This window comes from Geotrypetes seraphini, chromosome 2 (genome assembly GCF_902459505.1).
Source record: "Geotrypetes seraphini chromosome 2, aGeoSer1.1, whole genome shotgun sequence".
Taxonomy (NCBI): Eukaryota; Metazoa; Chordata; class Amphibia; order Gymnophiona; family Dermophiidae; genus Geotrypetes; species Geotrypetes seraphini.
This window is the reverse complement of record NC_047085.1, coordinates 354,121,744-354,140,953: the sequence shown is the minus strand read 5'-3', so window position 1 is coordinate 354,140,953 and position 19,210 is coordinate 354,121,744. Positions and strand designations below refer to the sequence as shown.

The following is a 19,210-nucleotide window of genomic DNA, read 5'->3' as shown; positions in this document are numbered from 1 at the left end:
CAAAGATATTTTTGCCTCCTCTTCACATTAAACTGGGACTCATGAAGAATTTTGTGAAAGCAATGAACAAGGAAGGGGAAGGTTTTCGTTATTTAAGACAGATGTTCCAAGAATAACTGATGCCAAGATCAAAGAGGGTATTTTTGTTGGCCCCCAGATCAGACATGTTATGAGTGACAAGCGATTTGAAGATCTGTTAGTTGGGCCGGAAAAAAATTGGCTGGAAAGCCTTGAAAGACGTTGTTGACAATTTTCTGGGCAATTACAGAGCCCCAAACTACATTCAGCTGGTAGACAAACTTCTCAAAGCATACAAGAGAATGAAGTGCAATATGTCACTCAAGATTCATTTCCTCCATTCACACTTGGACTTCTTCCCCGCAAATCTCGGTGCTGTGAGTGACGAGCACGGTGAAAGGTTTCATCAAGACATAGCTACGATGGAGAAACGATACCAGGGCAATTGGAATCCGTCAATGCTTGCCGACTATTGTTGGATGCTACAACGTGATGCACCAGACACTGAATATAAAAGAAACTCGGGAGCAAAACACTTTTAATTCTGTTTCATTTAGTCGCTTGTGCGAAACGTAAACTTGACTATATATTTTATTGTCAGTAAACATAAAAATGTCTATTTCTCATAGTTCTTACGTGATGCAGTAAAACCAAAACCATATTTGAGCATACCAAGTTGGTACCTGTCATAATCACCAAAAACTTTTCAGGAATCAAGACTTAACCAAAAAATTGTTGTGCAGTGTAATACATTACTTAAGCAAAGCACATGAATATATATATATATTGCATACTAAACCTTCTATTTTGGGGGGTAAAGAAGACTCCTCTTTGATAATAATAAAAAAGATGTTTAATAATGCATTACTCAAGCAAAGCACATGAAATATACATAGCATACTAAACCTCATTCCCAAAGGCTAAGAAAATAAGAAGAGAATCCCTACTCACAACGGCTGTGGTTCAGAGCAAGTAGACATGTAAAAATAGGAATATGTGTTAGGGTTTCTGAATATACTAGAGATTTGAACCCACCACCTTGGGAAGATAGAAGAAGTGTCTTTAACCAATAGGCCACAGGAGATTTCTTTTAGGGAAGGGTTCCTGCCATGTGAGATGAAACCTTAGGAGATCAAATCCATCAGGGAAAAATTAAGTTTCCCTCTGGATCCTGGAAACGACAGAGTGCAAATGTAAATGGCAAAGTCCACAACCCATACTCTTGTGAGACCAAAAAGAAGCTGATAATGTAGGTAAATCCAGGCCAGAGGGAGGAACCCTGAATTATGGGAAAGGTAGTTCCTGAGCTAGCATCCAATGGGGAAGCTAGGTAACTCTGACCTAACCCAGAGGTAAAATAAAAGGATGGAGCAAACAATCTTTCTAAACCCAGCTGGAGCCATGGGGAAGAAGGAAAGATGGATCAGGCTGAGAATCCTATAGCATGGTCCCTTAAGTAAGGTAGCCAGAGGAGAAGCAGGGCAGAAGGAGGCCTATTTACCTGGAGAAACTCATGGGCTGAAATTACCCAAGCTATTGGATTCTACAGCTACAGAGTCCTAGAGCCAGAGAAGAGAAAGCCAGTACAGAAGTCTCACAGAAAATATGCAGTACAGACATCCCACAGTAGGACTCGGCATCCCTCCTGATGGGGGATGTTTTGTTGGGGTTTGGGTTTTTTTTGGGGGAAAGGGGGTTCTGGCAGGAGGGACTGCAGCCCTAGAATAATTGATAGTCTGCAAAAATATCACAGGCCATTGAGATGTGCTCTTTTTGTTTCATTAGGTATTTATATACTGCCTATCAAGGTTATCTAAGCAGTTTTACAAGCATTTTCCCTATCTGTCCTGGTGGGCTCACAATCAATCTAACATACCTGGGGCAATGGAAGATTGTTGACATGTACTTACCTTCATCATCATTACTTTGTATGCAAAGAATTTTTTTCCTTTCCCCTTTCCCAGTGCTCCTTCAAATTTCTCTACAAAAGCATGTGCTTCCCTGGTCCAGGTGAGTATTTTAATGGAAGCAACATAAAAGGAACATTAGTTTCAATAAATATCCATTAACATCTCACACTGCTACTGGTTTGAATTACAGGCAGATGCACAATTATCAGGGTAATTCTACAGTATATAGTGCATCAAAAATTAAGCATATTTAACTTTTGGCCCTCAAATGGAAGTTAGCAGTAGTTAAGTGCCAAAACGAGGAGATAACAGCAGTTAGAATGACGCCTAAGTGCCTATCACTGGCCGCCTAAATCTTCCAGTATGCAACTGCAAAGGAGATATTGGCCTGGGATGGGCATGGGCGATTCCGGGACATTTTGATTGTTCTTGTGTACACTTTGTAGAATTGTTGCAGTTACGTGCCCAACGATCTTATTTAAGAACCACCATTTATGCCAGACTATGGCGTAACATTAAAGACTCCCTTTACCTCTTCCGTTCTTTCCTTCCCTTTCTATTAGTTTCATGCAATGTATCCTTCCCATTTATCCTTCCCATGTTACAATCTGTATTGTTTATGTAAGTCTGTTTCCCACTTTTTATTATATTTTTTAAAAGTACTTTTTAATTCTACTGTATAATTGTAAACCGCTTTGCATTTTAAAAGTAGTGTATCAAGTCTAAATAAACTTGAAACTTAATTGCAGACGTACAAGGGGGGTGCTGAAAAGTTCTCAGCTCAACCAACCAACTTTCTAATTCTGAGCGTTATTTTACCACTGTAGCTGAAAGAGTGTTATCTTATTTCATTAAGGGCCAATTTGCAGAAACAGAATTCTATGTTTTGAGATTATTTCAGATCATTGATTGAACCATACCCATGTCATTCTCTTCTTGGCTGGACTAAGAACTTTTCAGCACCCCCTCATATTCTGGTATTCTATAACTAGTTTAGTACCTTTTTTTTTTTTTTGGTACCTAGGCCCAAATTCTGTAACCAGCACCTAATGTTAGGCACCTATTTTGGAGGCGCCTATCTAAATTGATTAACAAGCTCAATTAAGCTTTTAATCGGCCATAATTGAAACATAGGCGCCTATTAAGAAAGAGTGATTCTGCAATAAGGCGCCTCTAAGAATTTTAGGTGGCCTTTAAAAAATAGGCGCTATGCGTGTTAGGCTTGGGCGTGGCTATGTGTTAGGCACCTTGTTGCAGAATCGCTGCTCTTAAGCGTGCTTAAGCGCTCACATAGGCGCCTAACTTTCACATAGGCGCCTAGAGCTGGCCTATTAGTTGGGCACCTCCAAAATAGGTGCCGCTCAATGTGATTCATTAAACAGCACCCAATTTTACTTGAATTGCACTGAACGGTTCCTAATTCGGCGCCTAACTTTTGGGCGCTTCTTACAGAATTTGCCTCCTAACTTTTAGTGACCTATATAGAATATATCCTTACATGTTTCACAATTTGATGCTTACTTTCACTCTATTTTTAATGGAAATCACAAGCAGTAACATAAAAACGTAGGGGCTTATATATGAAGGCCCTGATTCTGCAAAGTGCTCCCGATTGTAGGCAGCTGTAGGTGTCCTACAGCTGCCTAATCAGCCAATTGGGAGGCACCTTTTCTTAAAAAAAAAAAAAAAAAAATGCTCCCCAGGCAGGCCGCCTATATTGAAGGCACCTCCAGGGAGCCTAGAGAGTCCCACAAGCCCGCCTAAGCTCGCCTAAAGCTAGGGCGGTAGCCTTAAGTGAACCTAGGTGGTCCTACGGGTCTTCCTAGCAGAGCGGGAGATGCTTACAATGTAGGCTAGTAAAATGCTGGCCTACATGGTAAGTAGATGCGGCCACTATACCTAATCGTGGCAAGGATCTCCCTGCTGTGATTAGTATAGTGGACATGGCTACAGCCGCCAGTCTCCCCTCCCCAACCCCCCCCCCAACGATTGTGGCAGGAGGGTACCCAACCCCTCCTGCCGGCCCCCCAATGGCCCCCCCTCCAAAGATCGCCTGCAGGAGGGTACCCTACTCCTTCTGCTGGACCCCCTAATGGCCCCCCTAATATCGCTGTCAGGAGGTGCCCAACCCCTCCTGCCAACAGAACCCCGCCCCCCCAAGATCACTGGAGGAGGGTACCCAACCCCTCCTGCTGGAAATCCCAACGACCCTCCCTCCAAAGATTGCCGGTGGGGGGTGCCCAACTCCTCCTTCCAGACCCCCCCCAACGGCCCCCCTAAGATCGCCAGCAGGAGGGTACCCAACCCCTCCTGCCAGATCCCCCCCAACAAAAGCCCCCACCCCGGAACCCCTCCTTGGGCTTATCTCCAATTTGACCGGACGGCAACTCGCACCGTCCAGCCAGCAGGCCCGCCTCTGCCCAAATGAGGTGGGCCCGCCCCTCCACTGCCCAACCCACAGGATCCTAGGGCCTGATTGGCCCAAGGGCCTGAGGCCCCTCCTATAGCAGGGGGGAGGGGAAGGAAATGATACCTTGGACGTTATATTCAGGGCGATTTACATATGAGTATATTTGTTAACTTAGGCATCTACATCTGCAAGGCATGCTGATATAGGCACCTTTTGAACAAGTGGTGAGGCATTTTCGATAGGACACCTAAGTCCAACTTTGGATGTTTCTGCAATGACTTCCAAAAGCTGGATCGGGAAAATGACCATTTTCAAAACTGCAAGATGTAAATTTTTTTTTTTTTTTAATAGCTCAACAAGATATACTGACTTAGGACATCAATCTTTTTTGGAAATTTTTGAAAATCGAAACATCCAAATGCAAAATGTCCAAAACAAGCCCATTTGGACATGGGAGGGGTCAGTATTTTAATGGAATGACCCACAGACATGTCAACAGAGCAGTGGGGCATCTTAGGAGTATTGATATGAACTTCACATATAGGATACCAGATGCACATTTCACCATAACTCCCTTTTAGTATATGGTGAGCTCTTCGAAACTCCTCCAAAATCTACTATACCCACCTGTCTACCATGTCCTGGAGACTATATATGGCTGTCAATCAACTGCTAGGCATTCTAATAAAATCATGCCTAGCGGTGCCTAGGTGTCATTGAGGTAGGCACTAGTTTAATTAGGCCAGGGTGTAAGTTATTGTTTCAATTATAGAGACTTGGACGTTTTGAAGAGAAAAACAAACATTCAAATGCTGAATTTTAGACATTTTTGTGTTTTGAAAATGCCCCTAATAGTGAAAATAATGCACATATGTTTCACTGATGTAGGCAGTTCTAAAATTACCCAACCAATATTAGTAAAGATGTATGAAAATGAGAACTTCAACAATGACATCACACATTGTCTCTTCACATTGTAGAAATTAAGGCCTGGAAAATCTTTTCAGCATTGTCATGCTCCCTTCTTAATAGCCGATGCTGTGTGACATCTTATTTCGAAGGCTACAGTGGCTTCCATTTGAGGCCAGAGTATATATGTTTTTATTTGGTTGCCTTTGTTATAAGAGTATTACATGATTTTTATTTTATTGACCCTTAAACATACACATCCAGGGTGGGTGGGAGGGAGGAGGTTTTGCATTGGAATTTCATTCAAGGAATATATGGAGGGGTTTTCTGTAGGTATGTACTTTTTCTGATTATTTAGTGTGTGTGTAGGGGAGGGGAATAGTTGTACATTAATGTCTATAAGTTTAATGTGCATTTCGTGTAAAACTTATGTATATTGAAATTGTTTGTTTGCACTATGGTAGTTTGGAAATTTAATAAAGATTTACAAAAAAAAAATTTTTTTTACATGGTCTTGCACCAAGTTATCTTGTAGATCACTTCACATTTGCTAAACCAATACATTTGTTGCATCCCTCTGCTTTATTTGTCTTTCCAACTGTAAAAGACAGCCAACGTAAAATATATCATCAATTATTATCATTTCAAGCTGCAAGTTGGGAATCATGATTTTCAAAACTATGACTAGTTCTACTTCCTACTTACATTTTAGGGAGTTATTGAAATCCTATCTGTTTGTAAAAACTTTGAAAGCCTGACTTTTTGTTGTTGTTGTTGTACCAGTTTATTCTTTCTAATTTGTTACCACATAGAACTGTGAGGTTTTGTGGTATATAAATAAATAAATGTTTATGTTAGGCTTTCTTTCATATAGTAAGCAAAAGTATTTAGGAGTCAGGAAAGAGGCATATCTGAGCTTTGTTTTCCATCACCTTGAAATGGTGATAGCTATCCTTAATTAAACAGAGAAGCCAGATCCAGGTCAGAGATTCTTTTTCTACCTAAGGTCTTTGTGGTTACTACAACTGTTCAACAGGTTTTAATAGTCTTGCGATAATTGAACTCTGTGTCCAGACTTTGATGGCCAGTTTTCAGAGAAGAGAGTCACTATTAAATGTTATTGGTGTCCAGTTAACCACCCTGCTGGGAGGGTGTTAAGATGTAGAAATAATCTGGAGAAATGGATATGATGGCTAAGGACTCACCTATACAGTTCTCAGTTTCTTCTTCATCCTCCATGTTTGTTCTTCATGTTGGATATTAGTTTTTTCTTTTCTTCCACTTGTTCCATAAGTTTGCCCATGTCTTCTTCTGTCAGGGATTCCTCATCAGAAGAGGTCAGAATCAGATGTTTTCAGTGCTTTTCAAAGGGATTATAACACATCACATGAAATGACTACCATAGAGAGCTCAAAGGTGTCATTTATAAACAGGGCTTAAAATGACAGGCTTTAAATAAAACACAGCTAAGCCTGCTATTGATGATTGCAAAACTCTCCTTCCTAGCAGGGCCGCCATCAGGGCAGTACTACCATATAAATATTCCGGCTGTTTATGTTTCTTGTTTACTTGTATTTTCTTAAATTCATTGTTCCTTCAGTTTTTTCAGTGGTGTTTTACATTCATCTGAGCAGAATCAGATACCGGGTTTGGGGAATTTTCCATACCCCTCCTTTTCCTGTATTCTTTTGAAGGGCATGTTTCCAACTTTGATATAAACTGAAGGGGGGCAGTAGAGACCGGGGAGAAGGGGGAGTTGAAAAGCTGTGACTGAAATCTTCTGCAGTATGTTCACGAGCACAAATGGGATCATCCTGTGGTTCAGCATACTATCTCTGTCTACTAGAAAAGACAGGGGGCCCGGGCTCCCCCAGGGTCCTAGGCAGTGTTCTAAGGCAGGGGCGGCCAGGACTCGCCAAGGCTAGTGAGTCGATCACCCAGGACTCACTTTGTCTTGGCGATCCTAATCTATCGGGCCGATCAGTCTTCCCTCTCCCCGACGTCAATTCTGCAGTCGGAGAGGAAGTTCAGGCCAGCCAATTGCTGCCTGGCTGGGCGGAAACTTCCTCTCCGGCGGCAGAATTGACGTCGGGAGAGGAAGACTGATCGGCCCGAAGCAGGGAGAGCATGCGTCGGCTTTGGGGCCTGTTCCCCGAATGGCAGCGGCAGCGGCAGTGGCTTGGGGAACGGCAGGGAGAACGAAAGAAAGGGGGCAGGCAGGGAAACAGAAGGAAAAGATGTGAAACAGAAAAAAAGAAAGGGGGGCATGAAGAGAGAAGAAAAAAGTTGGGGGAGGGAATGAGGTGTGGAGGAGAGGAAAGCATACAGGCTGAAAGAAGGGAAGAAAGATTGGATGCACAGTCGGAAGATGAAAGTGCAACCAGAGACTCATGAAATCACCAGACAAGGTAGGAAAAATGATTTTATTTTAAATTTAGCAAAGTGGAGGCAGTATTATCACAGTTTTCAAAGGAATTTGCCCAAATAACTTAATAGTTAACTGGGTAAATTCCCAGGAGAGATGAAAACTTCCCTTCACTTATTATGCACAGTTCTGAATTATATCTGCTGTCTATATTTTACAATATGGTTCCCTTTTACTAAACCGCAATAGTGGTTTTAGCGCAGGGAGCCTATGAGCGTCAAGAGCAACGCCTGGGCATTCAGCGCAGCTCCCTGCGCTAAAAACTGCTATTGTGTATTAATAAAAAAAGATGGAGGGTATATTTTGTCTATTTTGTATGGTTGTTACTGAGGTGACAATGCATAGAGTCATCTGCCTTGACCTCTGAAAAAAAACCCAGAATAGGAATGATAATTAAACATTTTCTCAGCGTATAGTGTGCTTTGTGATTTTTAATTTTATTGTTGGTAGATCATTTTGACTTGGTCATTTTAAAGTAGCTCACAAGCTCAAAAAGTTTGGGCACCTCTGAGCTAGAGCGTTGAAACTGTGTATTTCTATTTTATCCCCCCTTTTACAAAACTGTGGAGCAGTTTTTAGCGCCAGCCATGGTGGTAGCAGCTCTGATGCTCAGAATTCTATGAGCGTCAGGGCTGTTACCACTGTGGCTAAAATCCACACTACAGTTTTGTAAAAGGGTGAGGGGTTAGTTTGGTGATGACATATTCCATACTAGGCGAAGGTGTTTTCTGTGTTCTGTGTGTTCGAAAAACATGGTTTTCTGTTAGGATTGACGGTGTAGGATTGATCTGTGCTGGTCTGGCTTGTTTAGTTTTACAATGGGTGTATTGATGTACTGCTCACTGCAATATGCAAGATGCTGCCTTTTCCTAGGTACTCATGTGTGACGTGTGGTTTGTTACTAAAAATCATGTTTTTTTAACGGATGGGGGGAGTGCCAAAAAAATGATGGGCCCCGGGTGTTACATATACTACGTACGCCACTGTATGTAAAGATACCAGAAAGCTGGCGTAGGCAAAAACTTCAAGTAAATTGTTATTCTTCTAAGTTTTGAGTATTTAACCCTCCCACAATCTCACGGGCACTTGTTTCAAGTTTTCAAGTTTATTGAGATTTTGATTTTAAAACGTAATATCAAATATTTTCAGTGCGTATAACAAAAATAAATTTGGGGAAATAAATAAAAACCATTTGAACAATAAACATACAAATATATCAATAGATGATTAAAATTACATAAGGAGTACAAGGATAAACTACATTTGTTTAAAAATGCGTTCTCCGCTCCTGCTCATAAATTTGTTGACTGGAAGGATCCAGTAATGTGGCCAGATGTCATTCAGGACAAAGACAGAGAAAGAATTGTGCAATTTGGATTAATGATGGAAGATGATTTAAAGCAAATGGCACAGTCTATGAGTAAAGATCTTGACGGACGTTCTTTTTATGAATATCTCCTCTATGCCAAATCACCCAATGGACGTGAGAAGATTTTACGGGACTGGCTTAGGTGGAGCATTAGCAGAAAAATATTTTTTTGTATTCGGCCCATGGAAGAAGGGGTGGGGGGGTTGGGGGAGGGAGGAAGGGGTGCGTGGGGGGCCCAATAGGATTGCTCAGTAAGGGGCCCAGAAATTTCTGATGGCGGCCCTGCTTCCTAGTTAAATCATTCTGAATAGTTTCTGTTGTGTGGTGGTTCGGGATAGATGCCTTTTTTGAATTTGTCACATGCAGTTATTCCATCTGTATGGGAACATTGCTGTATAGTGATAGCTGCTATATGCAAGACTATCGCTGGAGTTCATGGTGGCCTCTTTGTTTGTCAGAGCCAATGAGGCAAGGCAATGAGGCAAGACTGGAGATTGATCACTCCTATCCAAGTTCACTGGACTACAAGGGATCACCGTTCGGCATGTCTGGGAGAATCAAGGGGAGGTTGCAGTGGATTAATTTTGCATATGTGAGTGAGGCTTGCAGCTTGGACTTGGGAGGGATTGGAGGGATTGGATCTGAGGGAAGATTTGGGAGGATTTGGGGAAAGATTTGGGGGGGAATGTCTGCTAAGGGGTTAGAGCATATTGTGGGAGGGAGAGATAATCAGATTGGGGTATTGGGGGAGGAGGATCAGATGAGGGGATCAAGTCAGGGGAATGGAAACAGAAATATTGAAGGACCCTCAACATTAGGTCCATGTTGTGCTACCAGACTGCCTTTAGAGCGGCTGTACTTAAGAGTTGGTGGTAAGTGCAGCCATGCTAATAATATTTGTGACAGCTAGAATGAGGTGCCAAGCAGTGAGCTAGCCTGTTCATAGCTGGCCACTCCTCCAACCCGCTCAAGTCATGCCCAGTTCCTACTATGACCCATGTTAAGCAGCTAGCACAGGCTTTAATGTATGGTAGATAATAGCAAGAGTCCACATCAAAAGTCTACCTCACGGTAAAATCCTTAACACAGCTTAGTCAAAGATCCCCTTAGTTTATTTTATAGCTAATAAGAGATTTTTTGACCACAGGAAACTGTCACCATACAAGATGCACAAAATTGAGAGTAGGATATGCTAGGGAAGGGGGAGTGTGTAACTAGGGCAGGGGTAGGCAATTCCGGTCCTCGAGAGCTGGAGCTAGGTCAGGTTTTCAGGACATCCACAATGAATATATATGAGATGGATTTGCATGCACTTCCTCCTTGAGATGCAAATCTATTTCATGCATATTTATTGTGGATATCCTGAAAACCTGACCTGGCTCTGGCTCTCGAGGACCGGAATTGCCTACCTCTGTACTAGGGGAAGTGATATTTTTCTAATAGCCACAAAAACAAACACTGTTTTGTTTGATTGGGGGTTTTTTTTTCCCTTTTTTGCATCAGGGTATTTTAGTGGTGTTTATTGGTTATTACTATTATTTCCCTATGAACATTATACATATCCAGGTGTGTGTGTGGGGGGGGGGGGGGGGGGGGGAGGGGGGGTGAGGAGGGGGGGTGAGGGAGGGAAGGGGGGATAAAATAGTTTTATATTTTACTGTTGAAATAGAGTGCAATATGGTATGTTACTTGAATGTTCATGTGTTTGCACTTTGTATTTGATATCAAAAATGAATAAAGAATTTAAAAAAAAAACACTCTAAAATCAAAAGTCCTAATTATAACCCAGATGGCATGCAGTTAGGGCCACCCAAACTAATATTATACTGTATATTTACATTATACTTATTGTCATTCTAACACACATTGTTAATACAAATCATACAGAGAAAGCCAATAGACATCTATTTCAAGCTGATTTTATAGGCATAAATGTGTCTACATGTCTTTGTAAAATCAGCCCACCAAACTGGCAGAAATAGTAGTTAAAGTGAAGCCACAGCCATTTATGCCTGCTCAGGAACAGTTGTAAATGTTGCTCACATTTTATAAAGTACAAGCAAAAAAATTGTGATTCTGTCTGAGCTTTGCCCAGATTTCGTCCTTGAACAAACCTAACTCAAGCTACATTTTTCTCGCTATGTGCTCTTCTATTTGAGGGATATTTCATATGCACATTCCCATCGAGTATATGGAAATTCATATGAAGCATTCTCATACCAACCAATAAACTCCACCAATAATGGGTGCAAAGCAAGAAGTAGGATGTTTCACTTTATAATTCAGCAGACAAAAAAAGATTCCATTCAAATATTGGTGTTACATCAGTGACACTAACACAAACTCTGCTCTTGATTATAGACACTGGGGGAAATTCTATAAGAGGTGCCTAAAGTTAGCCACCAACTTAATTAGTAAATTAGCTTCAATAATGAGTTTTAACAAGCTCGTAATTGAAAAAAAACAAATCTAATTGGGAGATAGGCACTTACTTTCATAGGCGTAATGCTACAAAAGATAGGCACCTATCACATGGCTCCTAGCAGGGTTTAACACCAAAGTAGGTGTGTTTATGGGTGGAGAAAGTCTTAGGTGCCGCTAGATACGATTCTCTAAAGGATTTGGGGGCCTATAATGTAGGCCTTCAAAACCCTGGCCTGTATTACAGGTGCTTAGATTTTAAGTTAGGTTCTAGTACACACAATTCTGTAATGGGTGCCTAAGTGTGATTGACATGCAATAATCACCTACTTTAGACATGCATCTTACACGGTATTCTCCCTCCCTTCATTTATCTTTCTTGGAACTCTTCTAACCCCAATTCTGCCAGATCCACCCAAAAACTGAAATTTTCCTTTCCCTTTCTAAAAGGCGTTTCACTTGTAGGAAAACTAGGTTCTTCCCTCCCTTTCAGAATCACTCAGCTCTGGAACAACCTTACCTCTCTCCAACTCTTCCGTAAATATCTGAAAACCTGGTTATTCTCAAAAATGTAACTTTTCCTCCCTCTCTGGTTATTCTAGTCTTCTAAATTTTCTCTTCATTTTGCCTCTTCCCTCCACTGGAGTTCCTTTCTACCCTAACTCTTGTTAACCGTGTCGAGCTTTACGAATGTAGAGATGATGCGGTATACAAACCTAAGGTTTAGATTAGATTAGATTAGATTAGGTGCCCATTACAGAATCTGGGCCTTGTGAAGTAATAATAAAACCTTACACAGAAGCTTACCATACCATGCCAGTACCAACTCCATGAACTCACACCACACCATCCCTATTTTTTAAAAGTCAGTGCTGCAAATACTCAAGAACACCAGTACACCTCCAGCTGGGAATAGAGAACAAGCTGGACTGCTACAGATTCAAACATAGATGCCTACTTAATCACAGAATCTCTTATCTTGTACATGAAAAATAAAGGCCAGGGCTACTCAATTTTGGCCCTCGAGATCCACAGGCAGGGCGAGTTTTCAGGATATCTACAATGAATTTGCACAAGAGAAAGATGTGCATACCAATGTGTAAGTTTAAAAAAGCCATTGTTAATTTTTGTAAAGCAACGATGGCTGTAGGTTTAAATATCAGGGGCTATGAGAGAGCAAATTAGACAAAAAATAAGCAGCCAAAAATTAAACAGAAAACCCAAGGAATCAGATTCTGTAAGCAATGAAACCGAACAAAAAAAACCCAAAGAAATGCTCATTTTCAAACCTGACACTTTTTTTTTTTTTTTTACTTTAAAAAAAAAAAAAAAATCAATTTGTTGTCTGATAATTTTATTTTTGCAGTTGGGTTGGTCCTAGTCTCTATCATTCCAAATCCTTTCCCAGGATCTCATTTCCATTTTCTATTTCTTCACTCTGCCTCTCTGCTGTCTCAACATCTATCTCTGACACTAATCCTTCCATTTCATGTTTTTTTTCTCTCTAATATTTTGCAACTGCAGATTTCATTGCTCCTCACGTCCCCCGCCCCCCCTCTCCCCCCCAAAAAAATCTCCCTTTTTTGCCTTTTGCATATGAAACTCTCTCTGGGTTTGGGAATGGAGGAAGGAATAATTCTGGAACTAAAATTAATTAATTTCAAGACACTAGGGCAGTATAATGTGATCCATTAGTGGGTGATCAGGCATCTGCTGAACATCCTGAGCTCAGGCTAAAGAAATCTGCATAAGGCATGGCATACAAATTGCTAACTTTCACTAATGGACAACCATATTATTTGAGTTTCAGGTTTGATAATCATTTTAGATACCAACTGTCAGTAAAACCATCTAGGCAGTTAATAACTTCCCAATTACATGAAATTAAAAATATAAAATGAATAAAAACATATAACAAGGAAAATAAAAGTAAAATGAAAGAAATTACATGTTTTAAAAAGGCAGTGAAAGAAGAAACTGTTAAAGAAATAATCTGCTGTATGCTTCAGATCCAGGTCTTCCCCCCATGATCCCAAAACTGCAAAAGAAAAAAGATATCAACATTATCCCACCGATTCTAGAAAATTGCATGCACAACTTAACAATTATTGTGCAAAGTTGCACATGCAAATTCAAGAATAGTGGCAGTTATTTACTAATATTAGCAACCAATTATTGGCTATAACTGGTTTTAATTGTTGCTAATTGACAGTAGTAGTTTACAAGCATAACTGCTCTTATAATTCTATAAAATGTATGTGCAAAATCTAAACCATGCAACTACAAAGGGCATGGACCTGGGAGGGGCATGCCTAGTACTTACACGCACATAAAATATTAGCAGTTCTTAAATTTCTGAAATGATGTTTAAAATCCTAGATGTAAAGGCAAATTATTCCCTAAGGAATTCTAGTCTAATTTGTCAAAATAAAGGAACCACCAACACATTTTTGGGTGGATCTAAAACCCTAGAAGATGAATATGGGAACAAAAGAAGTGATTAAAAAATAATAGAAATCTTGTTTAGCATATTTTGTGAATTGTTGGGTTGCCGGTCCAATAATGCTTTGATGTGACTGTTGGGCTGACTAGGTAGACCATGCAGGCCTTTCTTTATCTGCCATCATTTACTATGTTACTATGGGGTCCTTTTATTAAGGTGTCCTAACCGATTTAGCACACGCTAAATGCTAAGACATCCATTATATTCCTATGAGCATCTTAACATTTAGCGCATGCTAAATCGTTAGTGCACTTAATTAAAGGACCCCTATGTTACTGGTGTTAAAATTTTGAAGCGAATTCTAAATGAAATAGGCTGATATATCATTATTGCTACCCACAGAACTAGCAAAGTCAATCTAAAACTGAGAAAGAGAGGAGACAGATGAATTTCAAGAATGTATTCATTTGACTGGAGACCGATTCTGACCCTAATAGCTAGATTTCAAGATTTTTTTTTTTTTAAAAGACTAAGACAGAAAATAGAACTTGCATACATTTTCTCTCTATCTTTCAATCTGACTCTTGGTTTTCCATCTGAGGGAGGAAGGGTCCCTTCAATCTGGAATAATACTGAAGAATAACCCATGAACTCAGAACCAGTTCTTCTTCACCCAAAGAGTGATGGACACCTGGAATGCACTTCCAGAGGGTGTGATAGGATTAGATAATTTCCTGAAGGAAAAGGGGATAGAAGGGTATAGATAGAGGATTACTATACAGGTCCTGGACCTGATGGGCTGCCGCGTGAGCGGACTGCTGGGCATGATGGACCTCTGGTCTGACCCAGCAGAGGCACTGCTTATGTTCTTATGTCAGAATTACTATGAGTTAGAACTGGAACAGCCTGCCTGAGTCTATACATCAAGCTGTCTCCAGCAGTATTCAAATCCAAACTAAAATCCCGCTTTTCAAGATTGCTTTGAACTCCTAACTCCTACTAACCTTAAGATACCTATGTCCATCTTATCATTCTTTTGTACCTTTCCCTCCCCCCCTCCCTTTTATTTTATTTTTTATCTCAATGTAATTTTACCCCTCAATGTTCCTTCCTGCTTCTCATGTTGGGTCTGCCTGTCTAAATTCCCCTTTTTATTTTCAAACTGTTACTATGCTTTTATATCCATTTTAAGCTACATTTTTTTTCTATAAAACTTATTGTAAACCGTTTAGCTAACATTTGATATTAATAAACTCGGAAACTTGGATTCTCTGCAATAAATTCCCCAAGCCCTATCTGTTCCATTTGTTCTATTTATCTGTCCTAATTAGATTGTAAACTCTTCTGAGCAGGGACCATCTATTATATGTTGAATGCACAGCACTGCGTATGCCTTTCAGAACTACAGAAATGATAAATAGTAGTAGTAGTAATTGTGCTATCTGTAAGAACACAAGATTTGCCAAAGAGATTCCAGGTGTGCCACGAGAGATTACAGAAACCCTTCCTTGGAAGAAAAACATACCAAGATTTTGAATGATATGGCCCCAGGTAGGGTAGAGAAGGTGCATAGCCCTAGGCAGCTCATGCAGAATAGAATTCAGTGGCTGAGAAGCAGCAAGCCATAGCTCCCAAGAGGAATGGGACTTTGGGATCTGACAGGAGAGCCACAAATTGTCCAGACACTAGATCCTCACAGGATTTTCAGCACCCACTAATCTGGTTACACTCTTTCACATGAGTAAGACTTGAGTACAAGGGGAAGGATAATAGTTAATGAAATGTGGAGCTGATAATAATTTATGGAGACTTATCTAAATATTATCTGATATTCTGTAGGAATGTATAAGAGATTTTTTGCTGTTCTTGCAATGGTTAAGCTTCAAGGAAATTAGTGCCTTAACTATTTAATTGTGCTATTGGATCTATGAACTTAGAGTAGGATGAATTAATAAAACTTTAAATACTGCCCAGTCGGACTTGTACTCTGTCACACCTGTTTCTGTGGTTTTCCTAGGGGGAAGAGAGAGAAATGGCATCTGCTAACAAGTCTTCCTCTGGTGAAGTCAGGTGCCAGGCTTTCAGGGACTGAATGAGTCTGCCAGAGAGGGAACTCCTGCTGGGCTAACACCAGACCAGGCAATGCGCCTACAAGGGCATGTGGGGCTTACCTGCTTTCCATTTCCTATTGTTATTATATTATATTCTATTGTTATTTATTTATATTCCGCACTATTTTCATAATAGATTCTAGATGGATAACAAGAATTAGATAAATATTGTGTCCATAAAGAATTATTCATTTAACCATCATTAAAAATAAGAAGTTTGTAACATTTTTCTAATGATACAATAAGAAGAAACTTTTCTTGGTGCAGCTGGAAGATCATTCCAAAGCTTTGTTCCTATAAACTCAAAAGATTTGTTCATCAAAGATTTCAAATGGCCATATGAACTTATAGAATAGCTAAGCCCCAATAACGGTTTATACTGGGAGGTAGTTCTATTTATTGGGAAAGTTATATACTTCATTAAACCTTCTGGTCCCATTCCCCACTTGTCTCTTTTCTTCACCAATCTCATCCCCCCCCTTGACTTTCACCCATTTTCTAGACTACCACACTATGCTTATCCCCCCCCTTCCACAGGCTCATCTATCTTCCTCATCTGCCATTAATTTCACATTATTTTTGCAGCACTTTTCCATGTAAAATATTAGACATCAAATCCTATGACAATAGTTTTTGCTGAATATGAAAGGGAAATGTTTGTGAAATTATTCCTAATGCAATTTGAAATGAACAAAGTCTAATTGCAGAATAGGATTGTACCTGTCTTTTTTCTTCTTGCTCTTATCATCTTTCTTCTGCCCTTTTCCTTTTTGCTTTTCTCTATTTTCTTCTTCCTTTTCCTTCTTATTAGCGCCATTTTTGCCTCCTTTATTCTGTCTGCCTTTTTTGTTTTTTGTTGCTTCGTCTACTTCACTTTCATCACCCTTTGTTTTTGCGTTAGGTCTTCTTTTAACGTTTCTTTTTTGATATGGTGTTTTATCTTCATCATCATCCTCACTTTCATTATTTTGGTTTTTTTTTGTTTGACTTACTTCTTGCATGTATCTGTTTTTTATTTCTATCTTCTTCATCATCTTCATCATCTGCAATAAAAAAAACACACATTTTGAACAAATGAAAAATCATTTTTTTAAAATCTTTATTAATTTTCAAATATTAACAGAACCTATAATAAGTCAAGAAAAACACATTCAACTTACAGATATTCAAAATCAATCATTTTATTCCACCCACCCATCGAATAATCAATAACACAAATGTATATACTCTTTCAATAACCTACGCTTATTTAAAGTAATACAATAGTACAATCCCTCCCCCTCCCTCCCGCCCTGGATGTGTAAGGAAACAGCTCAGAAATTAAAGACAAAAACAACTACAGAGAAGTAATAAAAGATGTCAACAGGCCCCAAACCAGTTTATATACAGTACTATGCCCCAGCATTTCAGCATTCGTTTTTTCATATCAATAACTGGAGCATAGGTTTGCCCACCAAAAAGAAAGTTGAGGCGGTCACAATTTTTCCAATTACATGTTATCATCTACATGGCTATCCCAGTCATAAATAAGAAAAGCAGGCATTTATAACGGTCCATAGGGGGCTTAACATGTAGTAGCATTCCACATATTACTACTTCATAAGTCAATGGAATTGATGTCTCCAGTATAACAAATATTTATCATAGGACAAAATAATTATCATAGGATCAAGAATGTAACATTCTTCCACAAATTTAAGAAGGACAATCAGTTCCCATGAAAAATGTTAATGTCTAAACAAATCACTCTGCTATCATTTTCAGTAGCTATAGCCTTCTTTTAATTCTGTACTCAAATACAAATCCGTTCCATGATTTAGAGATCGTGCTATGTGCTAGAGCAGAGGTAGGGAACTCCGGTCCTCGAGAGACGTATTCCAGTGGGTTTTCAGGATTTCCCCAATAAATACGCATTGAAAACAGTGCATGGAAATAGATCTCATGCATATTCATTGGGGAAATCCTGAAAACCCGACTGGAATACGGCTCTCGAGGACCGGAGTTCCCTACCCCTGTGCTAGAGTCAAGCAAACTACTGGAATCCAAGAACTGAGATGGCTCCTGTGAGCCAGAAGAGAAGGTGGGAGATTGTCCCTGAACAGAGAACCCTTAATTGCACAGACCTGAAGAGTTCAATTTTTGGAGGAGCCTCAGTGTTCAAAATGGACATCAATCATACTGGAAGTAGATTTAGGACTCCTTGTACTAAGCTGAGATAGCGGTTTTAGCGCACGCTGAATTGCTCCATGCACTAGACCCTAACGTTAGTTCTAGCCACTTAGCTAAGTGTGCGCTAAAACCGCTATCGCAGATTAGTAAAAGGAGTCCTAAATCTACTTCCAGTGTGATTGATGTCCTCCAAAATTTGAACTCTTCAGGTCTGTGCTATCATAGCTTAGTAAAGGGAGCCCTTAGAGTTTGGGGTAGTATTTAGAAAAGAGAACTAGAGTAATGTTTATTCAATAAGAACTGCTTGTCTAAATCAGTGTTTCTTAAATTGTGTGCCACGGCACAGTGGTGTGCCCGAAGAGATTCTGAGTGTGCCACAAGAGATTACAGAATTCTACTTTCTTTTTTTTAATTCCCTTCATAAATATACTCTAGAATAGATGGCATGTATGTCATGTACGTAATAGTCTGTCAATGTTATGAGCGTCTGTGTACTTAAGGATACAACCGCTCAGACAAGCATTATTCTTTGACATGATTGGTCCTTGAAAACAAAAAACGGCAAGCAATTTTAGTTTTATTTTTATGCAGCAGTTACCCTAACTTGAGCAACCAAGCAATCAAGGCTTTGCTACCATTTGGATCGTTTGAGCTTTACGAACTTGGATTTTCAGATCTGACACTATACCCCCCCTCTTTTACTAAGGTGCGCTAAGCTTTTTAGTGCATGATAAATATTAGTGCATGCTAATCATGCGCTAAATGCTAATGCGTGCATGTTATCCTATGGACCATCAATCCACAACGGCATATAATAAACTTCAAAGTGCCTAATTTCTAAGTGATCTTTTTTTCAGATAATGCATTTCTAAGTACCTCTATGGTCTTCAGTTCCAAAAAACCAGCCAAATTATTTGGAGGCTTGTTTCTCTTTCTGGCTTTAATTCATCATCAGACCTTAGTTTTTTTTTAAGTGCTTGTGCATGCATTATCGGTTAGCATACGCGTTGATTTAGCGCACCTTA

The 19,210-nt window shown here is 39.9% G+C and overlaps 1 protein-coding gene across 3 annotated transcripts in view; it reads right to left on the bottom strand.

Moving 5' to 3' along the window:
• TMC2 (transmembrane channel like 2) overlaps positions 1–17,049 on the bottom strand; it is a 124,614-nt gene extending 107,565 nt beyond the window's left edge. For 2 of the 3 annotated variants that reach the window (XM_033930414.1, XM_033930415.1), the window contains exons 1-2: positions 17,009–17,049; positions 6,453–6,607 (exon numbers count right to left, since the gene is read on the bottom strand). Coding sequence is in view for 1 of the 3 variants with exons in the window: in XM_033930413.1 (XP_033786304.1) it covers positions 1,929–1,940 (12 nt within the window). In the remaining 2 variants the exon portion in view is untranslated. Of the gene's footprint in view, positions 1–1,928; positions 2,020–6,452; positions 6,608–17,008 lie in introns of all 3 variants that reach the window. The other variant, XM_033930413.1, reaches the window with a different exon arrangement.
• Positions 17,050–19,210: the final 2,161 nt, after the last annotated feature.